The sequence below is a fragment of the Rana temporaria genome, chromosome 1 (genome assembly GCF_905171775.1).
Source record: "Rana temporaria chromosome 1, aRanTem1.1, whole genome shotgun sequence".
NCBI lineage: Eukaryota > Metazoa > Chordata > Amphibia > Anura > Ranidae > Rana > Rana temporaria.
In genome coordinates, this window is record NC_053489.1 from 461,721,492 (window position 1) to 461,743,236 (window position 21,745).

At 39.8% G+C, this 21,745-nt stretch overlaps 1 protein-coding gene across 7 annotated transcripts in view; it reads left to right on the forward strand.

The window, feature by feature from the left end:
* Positions 1 to 21,745, forward strand: part of BMPR1B (bone morphogenetic protein receptor type 1B) — a 638,082-nt gene that overhangs the window by 561,440 nt on the left and 54,897 nt on the right. For all 7 annotated transcript variants that reach the window (XM_040328038.1, XM_040327997.1, XM_040327989.1 and 4 more), the window contains 2 exons: positions 1,168 to 1,270; positions 5,327 to 5,429. In XM_040328038.1, the coding sequence (XP_040183972.1) occupies positions 1,168 to 1,270; positions 5,327 to 5,429 (206 nt within the window). The remainder of the gene's footprint in view (positions 1 to 1,167; positions 1,271 to 5,326; positions 5,430 to 21,745) is intronic.

Consider the following 21,745-nt stretch of genomic DNA (forward strand, 5'->3'; position numbering starts at 1 on the left):
GAGGCTTCAGGATTATGTTGGCTTTGGAAATGTACTTTATTTCATGCATTTATTTTTAAGCGGAAAGATTTTCACCTTCTTTTCATTAAAGTTTATGTATAGCCACAGCATTTATTTCTTTATTTATATAGAGTAGAGTAGGATTAAAGCCCTTTCAGTTTTTTCTTGCTGTCTGCATCCCTTCTAAGTAGATTCGCACCTCTATTTGACACAAGCACAATAAGTGAAGGGTAAAACCTACAATGAGGACAGCTGTTTAGGTGGCAACTGTCTAATATGAGAATTTCTCTCCTTTTCTGGAAAATAAGTGACTGTAAATCGCCCCAACAGGACACAGGTGCAAAAATCTAAAAAGAGGGTTTTAACCCTTGGCTACCTTTTCCAAGATACTTTATTTACTTTTCATGCATTTCAAATTACTTGAAAAGTGCACTGTGCAGTTTTGCTTTTGTATAGCATCAGTTAGTTCCACAGAGAGATTTTTTACAACAATATTCCAAATCAGTGAATCACATGTGCCTCTCAGCATAATTTTCTTATGCTGTTGGCTGCCTCTTAGCAAGTTATCATCATCAAAAACCTATCTAGTCCAGACATGAATATTATTATAATAATAATAATAATAATAATAATAATAATAATAATAATAATAATAATAATAATAACCATAATAATATTAATTAATATTTTTATTATTAATATTTTTAAAGTTACTTTGCTTGATATGAGGATTAAAAAAAACTTAATAAATTAGGATACACTCTTTCGTTTTCATTCCATTCTATTTCTTTATATTATTTGTTCTTTATTAGTTGCCACAGGTATGCAGACTTCAGGTGTGGATGGGGGAGGGTCTTCTGTTTTATCATTATACATTGTGTGTAGTAACTAGTTTGTGTCCCAATGCTTTCAGAAGTAGCATATACACTTTTATTTTTTTCTACCCATAACTTTTTGTAGCATTATTTCTTAAGTTTGACTTTTTTTTTTAAATATAGTATGTTGAAAATTCTTGTTATAAAGTCAAGTTTTATTCCGTTTCACACTTTTAGTAGGAAGAAAGATAAAAGTCCAGATAGTGTAAAGAACTGCAATGGTTTCATGTGTATCGTGTATGTTTAAATAATTTAACTGAAGGTTCTACTTATGTTTTCCTGCCTTCTACAGGACAGACGGATACTGCTTCACGATTATAGAAGAAGATGAATCGGGGCTCCCTGTGATTACCTCTGGCTGCTTAGGATTAGAGGGCTCTGATTTTCAATGCCGAGTAAGTTGGTGATTGCTTACAATAGCCACCAGTGTTCAGGTGACAATGTTCCTTCTAAAAATCCATCCAAAAAAGCATTGTCTGACCACCTGTAAAACTTTAGTAAACAGATACCTTGCAGCCAAAATGGCAACCTGCACTTAATTATTATTAGTAAGTAGATACTATTTCATTTGGTGCTTGTGGATAAAGACTGTCTTCCATATGATCTCTGTTTGTAACAGCACTGTGTGGACAACAAAGAGGCGTTCTGTTGCACAGCTGCACATCTGAGCAACTGAAGAGGTTTGTGAGCCATGATTAAAACTCTCTGCTGCTAGAAAGGGACATGCAACAAGTTTCTAGCCCTTAGCATAAAAAAGATAATCATTGCAGGAGATAATAAGGACATCTGTGTTTCTGACATCCTCTGGAATGTGTTCATATAAGGCATCCAATTCATATTTGATAATAAGAATCATGTGCGATTTTGACCTTATTGTATTCCAGTTATGAATTTAATGAATGATAGATTATGCTAAACTTGCTCCTTTTGTGTAATTTCCCACACCCTGGGCTAGATCATCCTTTATTTCCCAGATGGCTTTTATTAGGGCCTGTGTGGTCAAGGGAGGAATGCATGTAGTGTAGCTTGCCTCCTTCATTGGATGTTCTCAACAACAATGCTAACAGAACAGTGTGAACTAAGCATTATGCTAAATTTGCAAATAGTGAATGCCTGGTCATCTTTTATCTCCAAATTGAATAGTAGAGGCAAGAAATATATTTCATATATAAAGTAAAATAGTATGTATTCTTAGTATACTCTAGTCTGACAGTAATATATATATATATATATATATATATATATATATATATATATATATATATATATATATATATATATATATATATATATATATATAATCTATCATTCATTAAATTCATAACTGGAATACAATAAGGTCAAAATTGCACATAATTCTTATTATCAAATATGAATTGGATGCCTTATATGAACACATTCCAGAGGATGTCAGAAACACAGATGTCCTTATTATCTCCTGCAATGATTATCTTTTTTATGCTAAGGGCTAGAAACTTGTTGCATGTCCCTTTCTAGCAGCAGAGAGTTTTAATCATACATATACAAAAAACTGAGATAATTAGACTAGAACTAGTCAAGGGTGTGCTTCCCTACGCACCAAAATGCCACTTAACTAAAACATAACCTTTATTGTAAATCATAAAAAAGTATGTAAATGACCATAACAGGTATACCTATAGGATGAGGTCAATGTCATTATATATATATATATATATATATATATATATATATATATATATATATATATATATATATATATATATATATATATATATATATATATATAGATATAGATATATATATATATATATACAAAAGGTTTGGGTGATTTGATTTTGGGAGCACCTTCTGATTTTATTTTCATTTAGGTTCACATGATTACATTTTTGTCCTGACACATTATATCCCCCCTCTCCTCCATTTTTTTTTTTTTTTTGTGGGGTGAGATATGTCTTGTGTCAATGTAGTCTTGATTAGGAGAGAAGCTTTTTTGTGGATATGGTGATATATGGGGCTCGTCCATCAGTGGTATTTGTGCCCACATGGATCAGTTTACCCGTATCGCATATCTGAGAGATAGATAATTTCCTAGGGCAGAAGATAGCCCATATCTTCAGTAAGACAGTATTTACTAGCATACCTTCTCTTTTTTTGTTCATCTCATTTTTATATGTGGCCAATAGATGAGAGGAGAGACAGATATACCCCCATCTCCTGATACCAGGTGGTGTTGGTGAGTAGACCTTTAATTTACATATCCTCTAAAGACCTGGAGCCTTTATATTGAATATAAGAGGAAATTATAACCCTCATATTGTCTATACGTATACATTTAAGATACGTTTTCACCATTTAAACTTGGTAGTTGTTAATATTACCACATAGAGATAGAACATTGATTTTTATATATACTGGCACTGACCTCATCCTATAGGTATACCTGTTATGGTCATTTACATAGTATTTTTTTTTGTCGTGTTTTTTATTTTTAAGCTACTGCATACGATATTACTTATTGCTTTATTTTATAATGCAGTATCAAGCAACCTTTTTTTATGGACATATTATTAGATTCATGCACTGGCAGAACTATTGCAGTTGTCTGTAGCTCTAAACTTCTCAGTTGGCCATATGCATTAAGATGTCATAGAAACCTGTGTTGTAAGAACTATGGAGGCTGCTATTCCTGAACCTCTGAAAATGCTATTTGCTTCATTATCTGTGGCTGCAACATTTTCTGAGCCAATGACATAGAACAAAAGCAGATTAGTCAGAGTGAAGTCCGAACTCCTGCTCTGCAGACTTGTTTAAGGTCATTGACCCAGAAAGTAATGAAGCTACTCTGAGCTTGAGAAAGAGTCATATGAGGACCCCAGATGCTGGAATATAATGGAGTTTTTCTAATCGTCTGTATTCATTTTTGCAGCAATAATAAAATGCAAAAATAAACTGCTTTCACACTGGGGCGTGTGGGCGTTGACGGTAAAACACTGCTAGTTTTAGCGGTGCTTTACCATTGTTTTAGCGGTGCTATTCAGCCGATAGCGCAGCGCTTTTAACTCCCGCTAGCGGCCGAATAAAGGGTTAAATGTGCACATGTATTCCCCATTTCAATGGGCAGGAGCGGTAGATGCCCCAAAGATTTTAACGTCCTGCCAGCGCAGCACCCCAGCGTGAAAGCACTCTGGCATTCACACTGGGACTGCAGGGGAGGTGTTTTTTAGGCCTTTTACAGGTGCTATTTTTTAGCTCAAAAGCACCTGAAAAACACCCCAGTGTGAAAGGAATGTAAATGTAATGAAGCTATTGGGTCAGCACAATGACTTGCCAGCTAGCATTTTCAGAAGGTAAGGTCAGCAATAACAGCCAACACTTTGTTAAGAAATCACTTTAAAGGTCCATGCACAGGAGTTTTGTCTGTAGAAGTAGCTCAATGTTATCCTGTGCGTCCATGCACATTAGGACGATTAGAGGCATATTTTAAGCTCAACGTTTAGGGCATAAAACCCCTTCTGATTTGAGTGGTTTTTTTTTTTCTGCCAAGGGAACTGGAGTTTTTATAAGCCCAGGGTAGATGGAGCCTGAAATACACTACCCAGCATTGTTAGCCATGGCCATCTTGGAATTCATCTGTCCTTAGCTCAGGCATGCAGGCAGGGGGGCATGCTTAGATGAGAAACCCCCTCCTCATCTCCAGATGAAAGAAAAAATGTCCATGAAGACCATTGGCCTAGACCAGAAACCAGGAAGCAACTGAAGAAATGTAAAAAAAAAAGATTAAAACAAGTAAATATAAAATACCTTCCCATATATTTACTAATGCTAGCAGCATAATGATTAAAATAGTTAACGTTGATTTAGAGAGTTTAGTTATCCTTTAATTAAAATCTTACTGTGTATGGTTAGTATTACCCCTGCACTGGCAACTGGAGGCCTACTCCTGGTTCAGGAAGTTTTCATCCAAAGTGTTCTTTGATTTTCTGGACATGTGCAATTACAGTTGAAATGATAATATTCTCGTCATGGGCATGCACGAATTTGACCAATATTGATCAAATCTCCAAAATGTCATTAGTCGGCTCACATGTACCGATGTAAAACTATACAGGCATATCAAAATAAGAATACAAAATATTATTTGAGTTTTTGTTGTGATAATGTACTGTGTATTATACCAGATGTTCAGAAAAAATAAATCAGAAGAAACATCACAGTAGAAGTGCTCTAGAAGTACATAAAATTAAAACCTGTCCATAGATAATGCTGGTTCCACACTAAGGCCAACGATGAGGGTTATTTTATAGTTAGTTTTTCAATATGATAATTTTCTGTACAACTTAATAAGGAATTACAACAGCTATGGTACTTTGTTGCATTCATTTTACATCCAGTCAAAAATCTCTTACAACTTAATTACATTTGTCTTTCTAGTCCTTTTGTTTCTTACTGTGTGTTTTGGTTTGTGTTAGGACACACCTATTCCACATCAGAGAAGGTCTATCGAATGTTGCACAGATGAAGACTTTTGTAACAGAGATCTTCATCCTACCTTGCCACCCCTCAAAAACAAAGGTATTTTAATAGAGTTATGATTGATTTAAACATGTGAATATTATATACTTTTTTTTTAATAAGAACATGGCAGGTAATGGATTGTCAGATATTGTAGAGTGGTGTCAGTTTTGTGTAGGCTTGATGTGCATTCATTAATGATGGTAGATGTCACATTTGTAATTAGTGTAAGAATATCTATATTATTAAACTTTCTGAGACTATTTTAAGAAATCATTTATTTTGTATTGAAATTTCAGTCCGCTGTTCTTGTTGTTAGTTTAATAGAATAGATCACATCCCTATTATTTCAGACTTTGTTCATGACATGCACTGGGCTGCACTTGCTAAAAACAGTCTTAATGCGTTTTCTATTTGTTTAGTTCAATTGTTCACACCACAATGCAGCATGGTGCTCTTATATAAAATAGGACATGCACTTCTTTTTTCATTCTGACATTTCAATAAAGTTAAAGCAAAAAAAGAATATAAATAGTGTAATGCATTGAACAAAGCACATCATACCGCCCTGCTCACAGTACACATGTATGGCTGTGCATGTTAGCCTGGTGGTGCTAGTGTGAACCAGCCCTTGTACTTGTACTAACTGCTCACATTCAGAATTTCTACTGAATAATGAATTTGTTATGCACACAGTTCACAAGAAGTGTAAGGCCCCGATTACACGACCGAGAAAATCGACGTGCCAAACACATCGAGTTCCTCGTCGAGTTCAGTGTGGAAGCCGCCGAGGAACTCGGCCGGCCGACTTTTGCCATTGAACAATGAGGAAATAGAGAACATGTTCTCTTTTTCCTCGCCGAGGTCCTCGTCGGATTCCTCGGCCGAAAGTGTACACACGGCCGGGTTTCTCGGCAGAATTCAGCTCTGAACCGAGTTTCTGGCTGAATTCTGCCGAGAAACTCGGTCGTGTGTACGGGGCCTCAGAAATGCACATTGAAGTAGGACATAGGGGCTGCCTCCTTTAAAATGTTCATTCCTTAATTGTGGGGGTTATTGACTAAAACTGTAGAGTGCAAAATCTGGTGTAACTCTGGATAGAACCAATCAGCTTCTAGGTTTTATTGTCAAAGCTTAAGTGAACAAACTGAAGTTAGAAGCTGTTTGGCTACCATGCACAGCTGCACCAGATTCTCAGTGCACCAGCTTTAGTAAATCTCCCCCACAGTGACAATAATTCGAGGTAAGGTCTAGATAATGTACAGTATTACAACTATATTTCTAAATAAAATATTCAGATTTAGACAGCAATCATCTATGACAGAAGTAAGACCAGCTTTTGATTGTTTGAGAATAATTTGACAGGTTTGTGGACAGGGAGGAATTCAAGAGAATGTGCTCAAAGATTATCCTGCTCATAATGTATTAGAAACAAAACATGTTATTATAAGGATATTATCATCGCTAATACAAAACAAAGGCTTTGAAAAATATAGTAAAATCAAGGTAGAAAAAATAAGCACAAAAGCTCCTAACAATAAATAGCAGTAGGTATTTGTCAGATTACACTAAAATAGAGCAAGCTGAAATCTGATTGATTGTCATAGGTCCAGGGCTTTTTTTCAGGGGGAACTTGGGGGAACTCAGTTCCACCACCTCTGGCTCAGACCCTTTGGCGCCTGCTCAACACAATCACTTGAAAACACAGAGGTCTGGTTTCTGTGTTTACAAGTGACAGCTATGTAACCCCCTGAACTCTGCACTCTGTATGTAATGCAATTCTGGTATTTAATACCCCTTTAAGACCCTCCTACTGTTTGTGAAATCTGAACGAGTCGTGGTTGAGTTCCTGCACCTATTTTCTGAGAAAAAAAGCTCTGCATAGGTCACTGCACATATTTTCAAAGATGTATTATAAAAGCCTTTTAAAGCTTTCTATCTTGTATTGCTTGAATAAGAACTAAGCAAGTGCCTAGGATAAAGGCTTAGGCCTCGTACACACGGCCGGTTTCCTCGGCAGAATCCATCAAGAAACTTGCTGGGAGATATTTTTTTGCCGAGGAAAACGGTCGTGTGTACATTTTCGTCGAGGAAACTGTCGAGAAACTTGACGAGCCAAAAAGAGAGCAAGTTCCCTATTTCCTCGACGGGAGTCTGATTTGGCTCGTCGAGAACCTCGACGGACTGGTTTTCGACGAGAAACTCGGATGTCTGTATGCTAAGAAACCCGCGCTTGCTCAGAATAAAGTATGAGACGGGAGTAAAAGTAGCATTTGTAATGGAGATAACACATTTTTCAAGCTGTAACAGACTGAAAAGTGCAAATCGTCTCTTAACAAACTTTTACATAACACGCAAACACATGAGATTAGCAAAACCAGCCCCAAGAGTTTAGCCAGTGGAATCGAACTTCTCCTGCCGTTGTATGTGTTGTATGTCACTGCGTTTGAGAACGAGGAGATTTTGTCTTGACAGTGTGTACGCAAAGCAAGCTTGTCGAGTTCCTTGACAAGCCTAACAAGGAACTCGACGAGGAAAACAATGTGTTTCACCCGACGAGTAACTCGGTCCTGTGTACGAGGCTTTAGTGCTCTTTCACAAAGGCGCACTCCGCCAGGGGAGCAGACGGATGACAGGTCCACAGGTCCGTGTCCACTCCGCTTATGATGCATGGTTATCTTTCTACCTGCTTTTTGTACTGCAGGGCTGTCTTACTATCCGCTTTTACACACAATGAGTTAAACCAAATTAAACATACAGTATATTCCATTATATAATTACTAACATTAAGCTTAAAAATAGATATGAAAAAGTAAACAGTCAAAGTCACAAAAATAATGAAGGTGTCCTCATGCATGTTTTGTCAATACTTATATTGATTAGCTTTATGCATTGAGTAAGGTATTCAGCTTTTCTCCTAATAAAAAGTTCCTTGGGGTTCCACCACCACCCTGTAAGGCTTAATTGCTCCTTTAGTCCAGGGTAAGTTTAAAAATGAGGAATGCTTACATTATTCCTCACTCCCTCAGGCGTCTATCCCCACCTTATGACCAGTCCCACAAAGCCACTTCTGTTTGACAATTTTGTGCTTGCACCTTCTCTGACATCCTAGCTTACAATGGGGAATTAGTGGCCCTCTAGGTACATGAGGATTTTGAAGGCCTGTCTACAAACCAGATAAGAGAGCTGGCTGTGGAATAAGGTAAGTTTTCCTCTTCTTGAAACCTTCCCTAGACTAAAAAAGCTGTTTCACAATTCTCTGTGTGGGGGAGGGAAGCTCAAAATAGTATTTTTTTTTGCCTGGCTGTAGTTTAGCTTTAAACCTTGTTAATGACAATATAGCTTTAACTGGCATTTTTCAAGCTTTTCTGGTGGTAGATCAAAGCACGGGCCAGCCAAAAAGTGCTGGTGATATCACAGAAAATGCTGAATAAATGCTGAATAAACTCCTTTCTAAATGTTTTTTCATTGTTTTTATTGAATTCTTATTGACTTGTACTTTTAGTGCCAATGCATTTAGAACCAAGCTTTGCTGTAGCAAAAGACACTGTATGCTTAGACCTTTATTGTAATACTAATATCTTTCAAAACATCTTTAGAAAAAATTAATCAGTTTAAGAAAACAAATTTCTTCAACCTAAGTTTCATAAAGCACTGATGTTGTTATAACATCATATATAATTTAAGCTACTAGTAATTGGCATTTAGGTACTTGAAGTCTGACATCAACAGCCTCTCACATTTTTAGATGCATTGGGGGTTATTTACTAAAGGCAAATCCACTTTGCACTACAAGTGCAAACTACAAGTACTTAGTGCTGTCTGTGCCCCCCCCCCCTCTTTAGGGAGACTAACCCTCCCCATTTGTCCTGTTTACTATTATCAGTGAATGTAAAAGTGAAAGAAAATCATGTTCTTGGGTGGACATCAAAACAGTGATAGAGCGAAAATCTTCCAATAGGGACACTTGTTCTGGTGACCTTGGTGATAGAGGGATTTACTCTCACTTTATGTTTTGGCTATAAGACGGGAAGTGAAGGGAAATCTCCTCGATGGAACATAGATGACAACAAAAAAAATGAGTATTATAATTCTCTCTTACTGTAAAAATTAAAAATAATGCCTTTAGTGGCAATTTAACCAGATTAGATTTACCCATTGGAATACTTACACTCACCCACTGTACTGGAGACAACAGTCACCAGAATCAGTGTGGGTGATTCTCCCCATTGACAACAGAAACAACAAAACAAAATAGACAGAGATTTTAACCCTTCCACATTTTATCCATTGGCAAAAACCATAGTTTGGGTTTTACATACACTTAAAAAATAGTTAAAAAGCCCTAGATGTTAGAGTATATTATTTTATATTATGATTTATAAACTGATCTACAAAGTACAGCACGCTGGAATCTCTGTAAATGTTTTTTTTTAACTATCAAGGCATATTTGTCTCATCTAATATATGGTGTTGGGTTTGTTGCTATAATCAGAACAGAACTCAATGTAGCAACATGGATGATTTTATGTTTCTGCAAAACCGCAAAAGTGAGCATTATCATAAATCCCCCCCAAAAAACAACTCATATTACTAAGATGAAGTTTCTCGTACTATAAGTGGCTTTTGTTGTGTTGAACATCTGAAAAGGTTTTCCCTGGACAGTGGCTTATGACTAAGGGCAACATTTAGAGGAAGCCAGGGTTAGAGTTTTGTCTTGAATGCAGGTCAGACACAATTAACCTTTACTGCAAGGTTATATTAAAAACAAATGGGAATGCAGTTCTTGGAAGATGTGAACAAAGAAAGACACACAGAGGTAATTCATGTCTTAAGCTTCTAAAGGGTAAGTAACAAATGTGATGTAAATAGTCAGTATAGAAAGAATATTGCTCTCCAATGAATATAGTCCCTATCTATAAACTGTTTACAAAACACAAAGAATGCAAAAATGTCTAGTAATAATTTTTAAATAAATAACATTAGTATTTTAGCTTTTGTGTCAATAGACAATTTTGCAATTCTTTTTTTGCGATATACTATTGTTATTTGGTTAAAAAATATGTTGTTATTATGCTGTTAATACATTTTGATTTTTGAAACATATATTTAATCCTTAACTTTTCTTACTGTTTGAATTGTTAAAAAAAAAGGAAAAAGGATTTGCTTTAACAATAGTAAATCATGCTTTTTATAGACAATCGTATTCTGCTAGTCTGAACGCATAAAAGCTGTTTCAAAAAAGTGCTTTCCATATCTTGAAGCAAAACCTGTGGTTTGCCCATGCACTATATCGCCCTCAACAGTTTTACATAATCAGAGTTATTTTAGGCTGTTGAGAATAAAGAGAAAATGGTTTGTGGAAGCTCAATGACACAATTAAGACGTTACACAGAGTTAAAGGGATTGTAAAGGTTCAGTTTGTTTTAAATAAAAATAACAAACTTTTTATACTTACCTGCTATGTGAAAGGCTTTTGCACAGAGCAGCCCTGATCCTCTTCTTCTGTGGTTCCCCGTCAGCGCTCCTGGCTTCTCCCCTTCGTTCAGGCTTGCTCCCGAGTCCCATTACTGCGTCCACTGACACAAACAGTGGGACTCGGCCCCATCCCTGCTCCCATGTCACTAGATTTAAATGAAGACATTGGCTACTGCTGCTATCAATCTGTCCAATGAGGAGAGTGACAGTGGCTGGACCCGCTGTGCTTGTGCACATTGCTGGATTAGATGGACTTAGGTAAGAAAAAGGGGGGTCTGGGGGGGGGGGCTGCTGAAGCACAGAATGTTTTTTTCACCTTAATGCATATGCATTAAGGAGAAAAACCTTGAGACTTTACAACCACTTTAAAATGAATGAAAGTGGTGAGAGTACAACAGCTGCGTTGTTTACAGTGCACCTTGCAATGTGTACTTATGGAAGTAACAGTTAGGGCCCTTTCACACTGGTGCGTTTTTGCCGCGTTTTTGCCGCGTTTTCGCGGTAAAAATAGTGCTATTAAAACGCTCCCCATGCCCCTCTCCATTGAAATGAATTAAAAACGCGGTAAAACGTGGTAAAATTGCGGTAAAATCGCGGTGTTTTACCGCGATTTTAACGCTCTGTTTTTGCCGCGTTTTTACCACGTTTTTACAGCGGTTTTTAATTCATTTCAATGGAGGGGGCATGGGGAGCGTTTTATGGGCGTTTTATTAGCGCTATTTTTACCGCAAAAACGCGGCAAAAATGAGGGAAAAAACGCACCAGTGTGAAAGGGCCCTTAGAGACATAACTTCTCAGATTTTTGCTGCAGCACATCACATTGAACCGTCTATAGAGGGCGCCGGAGCGCTGCCCCCTCTGGCTCTCGCACCGCCACTGATTACAATAACATAGATTCACGCATTGCATGAATCTATGTTATTGTTGCCACTGCCGCCGACTATTCAGATGGCCGGATGGTGAGCGCCGGCCACCTGAATAACGGCAGCTGGTTGGCTGTGTGAAAGTGCCTATCAGAGCCAGCTTCCGGAAACGTATCTAAGGGACGTATGGGGGGTGCGTTCCTTAGGCGTCTCAGCCAATCAGGTTCACCGGTTCTGGTTACCGGTAACCTGATTGGCTGAAGCGTCAATGAGGGCGGGAGAAGACATCGAGGGATGTGGAAGGAGGATGGCTGACCCCCAGAAAGGTAAGTGCTGGGCGGGGGAGGGGCATTTTACAGGGCACAGCGGCGACAATGGGCACAGTGGTGACAATGGGCACAGTGGCAACAATGGGCACAGTGGCGACAATGGGCACAGTGGCATCAATGGGCACAGTGGCGACAATGGGCACAGTGGCATCAATGGGCACAGTGGCATCAATGGGCACAATAACGACAATGGACACAGTGGCATCACTGGGCACAGTGGCGACAATGGGCACAGTGGTGACAATTAAAGGGCACAGTGGCATCAATTGGCACAGTGGCGACAATTAAAGGGCACAGTGGTGACAATTGATTGGCACAGTGGCTGCGTTTGATGGCATGGCACAGTGGCTGCGTTTGATGGCATGGCACAGTGGTGACAATTGATGGCACAAAGGCTGCGTTTGATGGCATGGCACAGTGGTGACAATTGATGGCAAAGTGGCTGTGTTTCATGGCATGGCACAGTGGCTGCATTTGATGGCATGGCACAGTGGTGACAATTGATTGCACAGTGGCTGCGTTTGATGGCATGGCACAGTGGTGACAATTGATGGCACAGTGGCTGCGTTTGATGGCATGGCACAGTGGCTGCGTTTGATGGCATGGCACAGTGGTGACAATTGATGGAACAGTGGCTGCGTTTGATGGCATGGCACAGTGACTGCATTTGATGGCATGGCACAGTGGTGACAATTGATGGCACAGTGGCTGAGTTTGATGGCATGGCACAGTGGTGACAATTGATGGCACAGTGGCTGTGTTTAATGGCATGGCACAGTGGCTGCATTTGATGGCATGGCACAGTGGTGACAATTGATGGCACAGTGGCTGCGTTTGATGGCATGGCACAGTGGTGACAATTGATGACACAGTGGCTGTGTTTGTTGGCATGGCACAGTGGCTGTGTTTGATGGCATGGCACAGTGGTGACAATTGATGGCACAGTGGCTGCGTTTGATGGCATGGCACAGTGGTGACAATTGATGGCACAGTGGCTGCGTTTGATGGCATGGCACAGTGGCTGTGTTTGATGGCATGGCACAGTGGTGACAATTGATGGCACAGTGGCTGCATTTGATGGGCCCAGTGGCTGCATTTAATGGGCACAGTAATCCCGCTTTTTTTTTTATTTTTTTTCGTTTGCGCCCCCCCCAAAAATGTTGAGCACCAGCCGCCACTGCATTGAACTATATTATATTCTAACAAGACAGTTCTGTAAAGTATATAATTACCATAACAAATGTTACTGGAAGTCCTTACAAAAATTAATTCTTGTAATATATATGGGAGGGGCAGTGATAAAAGTTCCTCATAAGAGGCAGCATGGTGCCATGATGTCTGGCTCTTAGGTTGACTAGATCTAAATGGACACAAAAATAGTCTGCAGAATGAATGTTGAGCAGAAATATTTTATACACAGAAGGATATGCAGACTCATTGGTCTTAATATTGGATTCTACGATTCATAATCTGCTCTTAAATATTCACTGAAGGTAATATCATTCAGCTGTGCTTGTCAGTGTTTTAATAACTGGTGAACAGAAAAAATGGTAAAACAATATCAATATCTAAATTCAGTAACGTATGAACACGATAAATTAGTTCTTAATACATTTCTTAACCTGCCCGTGGGACTCAAAGATGTCAATAGGAGATCTCCAAACCCAAGCGGAGGGAGATGCAGGGATGACACGGAAGGGCTTGAAGTACAGCTTTGATTTATTTTATTTTTTTCTGTGGGTGTACACATTTTGGAGGTTTCTTTTTTTGTCAATTTGATGAGTGCCATATAGTGAGTGAGGAAGAGTTTATCGATGCCTATGTCTTCAGAATGAATATTTCTCTCTACCTCCTGGCTACGTTCAGCATAGCATAGCACTTGTGTGATGCAGGAACGAGCGCAATTAATGACACCCCCAGATCGGTTCACAGATTGCAGTGCAAATTGTGAACTCGCACAAGAAGCAGATCGCATGGGTGAGAACACCCATGCGATCCGGTTTCAGTATGAGGGGAAAAAAGTCCCTGCACCTTTATTGTGCATATTCAATGCGAGTTCAGCCATACAATTGTAAGGCTGAACTCGTATTGCACAGACATTGCATGCAATCGGCCCTGCAGTGCTGATCACATGTGAGTCACATGCAATGTCTGTGTTCGTATGAACAGAAAAAAATACAAAATATATATGTGAACACAGACAGCATTTAAAATTTTACAGAGGCTTCCTTACTCTATTCAAAACAAACAAAAAGGTTGGGATGAAGTTGAGTTTTTAGCAGGTATATCACAAACCCACATACTCACCTACTGTAGGTGGATGCAGCATCGATCTGATACTGCATCTGTCCTCTGCCACCTCTAAAGCCTCGTACACACGACTGAGGAACTCGACGGGCGAAACACATCGTTTTGCTCGTCGAGTTCTTTGTGAAGCCGTCGAGAAACTCAACAAGCCAATTTTCTCCATTCCTGTCAAGGAAATAGAGAACATGCTCTCTTTTTGGCTCGTCGAGTTTCTCAACAGTTTCCTTGACGAAAATGTACGAGGTCACTCAGTTCGTGGTCTTCAATGAGAAATAAGCCGTGAAGGGGGCGGAAGCAGTTGACTCAGGCTCTCAGTGATGTGGTGAGAGGCTGAGCCAGCTGCAAGTCAGGCATCTAGGTGGATCCTGACATTAGACATTAGATCTCTCCAGAGTCTGGACCAGCTGAGTGATGTCAGCCGACAGCAGACTTTAGACAGCTGTAAGCTAAATCTGGGTCACAGGAGTGCAGAACAAAGTACACTCCAGGGACCTTTAGGAAAATTAGGGCCAAAACAGCTTTGACTCTACTTCTCCTTTAAGGGTTGGGTAATTCCACTGAAATCTTGTTGGTGAAGTTATCCTCCACGAGCATTAACAGTGTTTGGTGTAGCTTTACTATAATGATACTTAGGCTGTGGGTGACTTGGCAAATGCCACCCAACTCAACAAAAGTCAGGTGCAAAGGTATTGACCAATCAGATGTAGTCATTGTTTGGTGGTACCACTATTCAGGCAACCATTGGTTAGGCGGCTGCCTGAATATAATACCTGCCAGTGCAGATTCCCAGATTCCCCTATAGATGCTGGATGGAGAAATCAACTGATTTTACTGTTATTAAGCAAACAGGCTGAATGAGAGAAAATAGGACCATGTATGACTACCTTTAGAGAACTGCTGCAGCTTCATTTTCATTAATTACCCTTTCAAATGATACAGTACATAACGAACATATACAGTATATATAGGCATTAACACGTCAGTATGTGTTTTACTTTACATACAGTATAATTTCTTATTTAAAGAGACCCTTTAAACACTTAAAAATTTGCAGTTAAAATACAAACAATTTAAATATATGAAATGCTCACCACTTAGGCCGCGTACACAACGCCGTTCCAAACCGATGAGAATGGTCCGGCGGGTCATTTCCATCGTTTCACCGCTGAAGTGGCCTGATGGTCTGATGTGCGTACACACCATCGTTCCAAAAACCGATCGGGTCAGAATGCCGTGACGTCAAACACACGACGTGCTGAATAAAACGAAGTTCAATGCTTCCAAGCATGCGTCAACTTGATTCTGAGCATGCGCGGGTTTAGAACCAATGCTTTCTGTACTAACCATCAGTTTGGACCGATGGGGCAGCGGTCCATCGGTTCGATTTTGAAGCATGTTTTAACATTTTGGACCGAAGGACAACAGACCGATGGGCTATACACACCGTCAATTTGGACCGATGAAACTGAACCTCAGTCCATTGTCATCGGTTTTGTCCGACCGTGTGTACGCGGCCTTAGTTTTTTCCTTTCCATAAAAAAAAATGTATTCACCTGTAATGTACCTCTAGACTTGCTAGCAAATTCAACTTCCCTTCCTCTATGTACATAAAGGCCCCCTGTTTAATTACTGCCTGTGCTGTCCCAACATTTCCCCCGCCCCTCCTCTCTTCTCCCTACATTACCTTTTATGCAGCTGCTGGGAGAAAGGAAGGGAAGGGAAATACTTTAGATCTAGGGTCTCCAAACTTTGGCCTGGGGTCCAGATGTGACCCTTTGCCTGCCCTGTTCTGGCCCTTGAAGCACTATTTAGTCTCACTGATACCAACAATGGGGTACTATTCCTCCCACTAAAAGCAATGATGGAGCATTTTTTACTTTGTTTGGAAAGTTTGGACCCCTGCTTTAGAGTGTAACTTTAGAGACAGCTCTGAGTCTGCTGGGGTTGCTTAGATAATATCCAAGATGACAAAACCTAGCAGCAGTCTCCGGGCATTTGGATGTCTACACAAGGAAGGCTTGTACAGGTAAATAAAATGCCTAAAATTGCTTGTATGTACATACAGTATAATCTAACAGGAAAACTGTAGTTGAAATAATCAGTTTGGTGACAGGGTCAATTGAGTTGAGATCTTTTACGGTCTAAAATAGGTTATATGCACATATAATCTAATAGGAAGATTGTAGTTGAAACAAATGGTCTGGTGACGTGGTCTCTTTAATTTTAGATCTTTTATGTTTGTGCATATATCACATATTGACTTATGCATTATGTATTTATCAGCAGCTCAACTAGTGATTGTAAGACATATACATAATTAATTGCTGGAATTCTAAATTGCTCTTGTCCTGTGAAGAAGCTATTTTGTTTAGGTTGTCTGCAATCTCTATCTTCCTGATTCAAAGTGACATCCTAAACTGTTACAAACCACACACTTCACAGCAAAGTGGGTGCCATTAAGAAAAAAAAATCTGTTAATAAACCATGAAATGAAGCTTTCAGTTTGGTGTTTTGCTCTTTTTTTCCTCCAAAAGAAAGTCATCCTCCCCAGTGGGTTCTCCGTTTCATCTCTCACACACTTACAGCTAGAGCACAGGTAGAGAGCTGCAGCTAAAGCGAGAAATGACTGATGAGCCTGAGTGTTTTCCTGATAGGCATCTTGTCACTGTCTCTTTTCAAAAGGCCTTTTGATATGCTTCACATACCTACATGATAGCAATTAAAAGGCAAAAGCCGTAAAATATGCTTGTCATGGCAATGCCTAGTGCAGGTTTTGTATACGCTTCTTCAGTTTCTTCCCAGAGGTTAAAGTAAGCACATGCAAGAGTTTAAAAAAAAAAAAAAGCAAAAGAATGCGAGTCTTTAAAAAAAAAAAAAAAAAAAAGCGTAAACTAAGAGGTCCCCAAGGAGACCCTTGCCTCATTACTCTCATAAATCTGTAATATAATAGCGCCCTTGCAGGATGAGTCGATAAAGCTGAACTTCTCATTTTCCTGTGTTCTGCATCAGAATATGATGATGAAAGAAGTTGTTGATCTTGCTAATCTCTTTATAAAACAAAGACCACGCGGCAGAATTTTTATGAATAATTTTGGACTGTCCCTGTGTTAAAACCAAATCCCTCTGTCCCTGTTGTCTATTAAGTTGTCCCATTGTTTAGTCTGATGTAAAAATATATATAAATAAATGTACTACTTAAAAATGTATTGCTCATTCCTTTTTGTTGGCTTTATCTGCTATTTATCTCAGAATCAATGTCATTTATAGTGTGGTTACGTTCACTATCGCTTTCCCTATGGCGCCCCATCGTAGCCCTCTCAATGTGCTTACCCTCTTCCCAAGGGACTACAGATATACAGTATCTCACAAAAGTGAGTACACCCCTCACATTTTTGTAAATATTTTATTATATCTTTTCATGTGACAACACTGAAGAAATGACACGTTGCTACAATGTAAAGTAGTGAGTGTATAGCTTGTCTAACAGTGTAAATTTGCTGTCCCCACAAAATAACTCAAAACACAGCCATTAATGTCTAAACCGCTGGCAACAAAAATGAGTAAACCCCTAGGTGAAAATGTCCAAATTGGGCCCAGTTAGTCAGTTTCCCTCCCTGGTGTCATGTGACTCGTTCATGTTATAATGTCTCAAGTGTGAATGGGGAGCAGGTGTGTTAAATTTGGTGTTATCGCTCTCACTCTCTCATACTAGTCACTGGAAGTTCAACATGGCACCTCAAGGCAAAGAACTCTCTGAGGATCTGAAAAAAAGAATTGTTGCTCTACATAAAGTTGGCCTAGGCTATGAGAAGATAACAAGAGCCTGAAACTGAGCTGCTGCATGGTGGCCAAGACCATACAGCAGTTTAACAGGACAGATTCCAGTGAGAACAGGCCTTGCCATGTTCTACCAAAAAAGTTGAGTGCACATCCCCAGCATCATTTCCAGAGGTTGTCTTTGGGAAATAGACGTATGAGTGCTGCCAACATTGCTGCAGAGGTTGAAGGGGTGGGGGGGGGGGTCAGCCTGTCAGTGCTCAGACCATACGCTGCACACTGCATCAAATTGGTCTGCATGGCTGTTGTCCCAGAAGGAAGACTCTTCTAAAGATGATGCACAAGAAAGCCTGCAAACAGTTTGCTGCAGACAAGCAGACTAAGGACATGGATTACTGGAACGGATGAGACCAAGATAACTTTATTTGGTTCAGATGGTGTCAAGCGTGTGTGGCGGCATCCAGGAGAGGAGTGCAAAGGCAAGTGTGTCTTACAGTCAACAAGCATGGTGGTGGGAGTGTCATGGTCTGAGGCTGCATGAGTGGGAAGCTACAGTTCATTGAGGGAACCAAGAATGCCAACATGTACTGTGACATACTGAAGCACAGCATGATCTCCTCCCTTTGGACAATGACCCCAAACACACCTCCAAGACAACCACTTGCTTGCTAAAGATGCTGAGGGTAAAGGTGATGGACTTACCAAGCATGTCTCCAGACCTAAAATCTGTGGGGCATCCTCAAATGGAAGGTGGAGGAGCGCAAGATCTCTAACATCCACCAGCTCCGTGATGTCATCATGGAGGAGTGGAAGAGGACTCCAGTAGCAACCTGTGAAGCGCTGGCGAACTCCATGCCCAAGAGGGTTAAGGCAGTGCTGGAAAATAATGGTGGCCACACAAAATCTTGACACTTTGGGCCCAATTTGAACATTTTCCCTTAAGGGTGTATACACTTTTGTTGCCAGCGGTTTAGACATTAATGGTGTGTTGAGTTATTTTGAGGGGACAACAAATTTACACCATTATACAAGCTGTACACGCAGCACTTTACATTGTAGCAAAGTGTCATTTCTTCAGTGTTGTCACATGAAAAGATATAATAAAATATTTACAAAAATGTGAGGGGTGTACTCACTTTTGTGTGATACTGTATTTGGAACCACTTTTCACATAACGCCCTGAATGCTGTGAATGGTTCACAGACTTTAAGGTGTTTTGTGAATAGACAAGAGGAGAAGAGGGGCAGATAAAGAACACAATTACTTCATTTTATGAGAGCTTCAGCTGTAAAATATCCAGCATACAAAAATGTATAAATTATACAGTAAACAATAATGATGTGAACATTCAACACGTCTGACAAGAGGTACCTTTTAAACTAAGAATGTATACCGTATAAACAGCTGTGGCTTGGGTTCAGCCTCACATGTTTAAAAGTGGAGTAGATGCAAATTAAGAGAATTAGTCAAGCTAGTAAATGTATTTTAAGAGATATCTTCTTTTTTAATGGTGGATTTATTACGAATTTAACGATTAGTCCCTGACTCTTTGTCTATGAGTTAACCCTTAACATTCTTACTAAGGCTAACTTTTTACCCCAAGTATTGGCATAATACATATGTTGTGTTATAAGCATGAGATCTTATATTGTAAGAGATCTTATATTGTAAGCTCATTGAGGGCAGGGACTAAGGCCCCGTACACACGGCCGAGGAACTCGACGTGCCAAGCACGTCGAGTTCCTCGTCGAGTTCTGGGATGAAGCCGCCGAGGAGCTCGGCGGGCCGCCTTCTCCCATAGAACAACGAGAAAATAGAGAACATGTTCTCTATTTTCTCGTCGAGCTCCTCGGCGGCTCCATCGAGTCAAAACTGTACAGACGACAGAGTTTCTCGGCAGAATCCGGGTTTTGATCGAGTTTCTCGGTGAATTCTGCCGAGAAACTCTGTCGTGTGTACGGGGCCTCAGACTAAGGCCTCGTACACACGATAGGATCGCCAGAGGACAACGGTCTAAAGGACTGTTTTCATCAGTCCAAACCGATCGTGTGTGGGCCCCATAGGTTATTTAACCTTTGGTCAAAAAAATGTGAACTTGCTTTAAAATTGAACCGATGGACGCCTAACCGATAGGTCAAAACCGATCGTTAGTATGCAAAAGCATCGGTTAAAAACCCGTGCATGCTCAGAATCAAGTCGACGCATGCTTGGAAGCATTGAACTTCGTTTTTTTCAGCACGTCGTTGTGTGTTACATCACCGCGTTCTGACACAATCGTTTTTTAACTGATGGTGTGTAGGCGTGACGGACCATTAGTCAGCTTCATCGGTTAACCTATGACAATGGTCCATCAGACCGTTCTCATCGGATGGACTGATCGTGTGTACGAGGCCTTATACTGTATATATGTAAAGCCCTGCATAAATTGACAGCGCTATGTAAGTACCTGTAATAAATAAATAAATATGGCATGAAGCACTAAAAACTAAAATACTTTGTCCTGAAATGCATCTCTCTAGTCTATCCCATCTTGAGGGGAATATGCATTTTCTAAGCACTAAAGAACTCAGCAGATACAGACATGGGAGCAATACTACTCTGACATTAGCCATATGGGTGGAGAAGATCCTGAGGGATTTCTTGGAGTCCAACTTATGATTGCAGAGCGCAGTGCCAAAAAAAGAGAACACTACTATTCAAACTGAGCAAGTAAATTTCTGACTTGGGAATATCTTGCAGATATCATTAGCTCTCTTAATGAGTTTATAATCTTTTTACTTATGTGCAGGTTACTTGAGTTTGTGATTAGAGTTGCAGATACCCAATTATGTACTTCTGACTTCCAGGCAATTTGAAACAGAAGGGAGCAGTGAAATGTAGCACTATCAGTTTTTGTTCTCTAAAACTTGTTATTGTATTTTTTTAAGCTTCACATTAAGAAAGCATAACTTTTTGGACGTATTTTCATGTACACCGTTGTATTTGGTAAAAAAGGGGCAAATTAATCAGTAATTGCTAAAATGCACACAGTGCTAGGGGAGACTAGTTCTTATGCTGTTTATGTCTCATCCTCACCTCTGTTGTAAACACAAGATCTACCGTATATACTCGAGTATAAGCCGAGTTTTTCAGCACATTTTTTTGTGCTGAAAATGCCCCCCTCAGCTTATACTCGAATCACCTTTTTGCGCTTGATCTCCCTAATTTTGGGGACCCGGTACTGGTCGGCCATAGGCACACATGTAGTCTCACTCTTCCTCTTCATGTGTGCAAAGTTTGTTGACTGGGGGACCTACGGCTGGGGAGCACCGATTTTTCAAAGCCGAGCAACCCTTCCATAGACTCCCATGTTAACCACTTAAGACCCAGACCATTATGCAGGTAAAGGACCTGGCCAGTTTTTGCGATTCGGCACTGCGTTGTTTTAACTGACAATTGCGCGGTCATGCGATGTGGCTCCCAAACAAAATTGGCGTCCTTTTTTTCCCACAAATAGAGCTTTCTTTTGGTGATATTTGATCACCTCTGTGGCTTTTAGTTTTTGCGCAATAAACAAAAATAGAGCGACAATTTTGAAAAAAAAATCAATATTTTTACTAATATTTTGCTTTTTTTCTTCTAC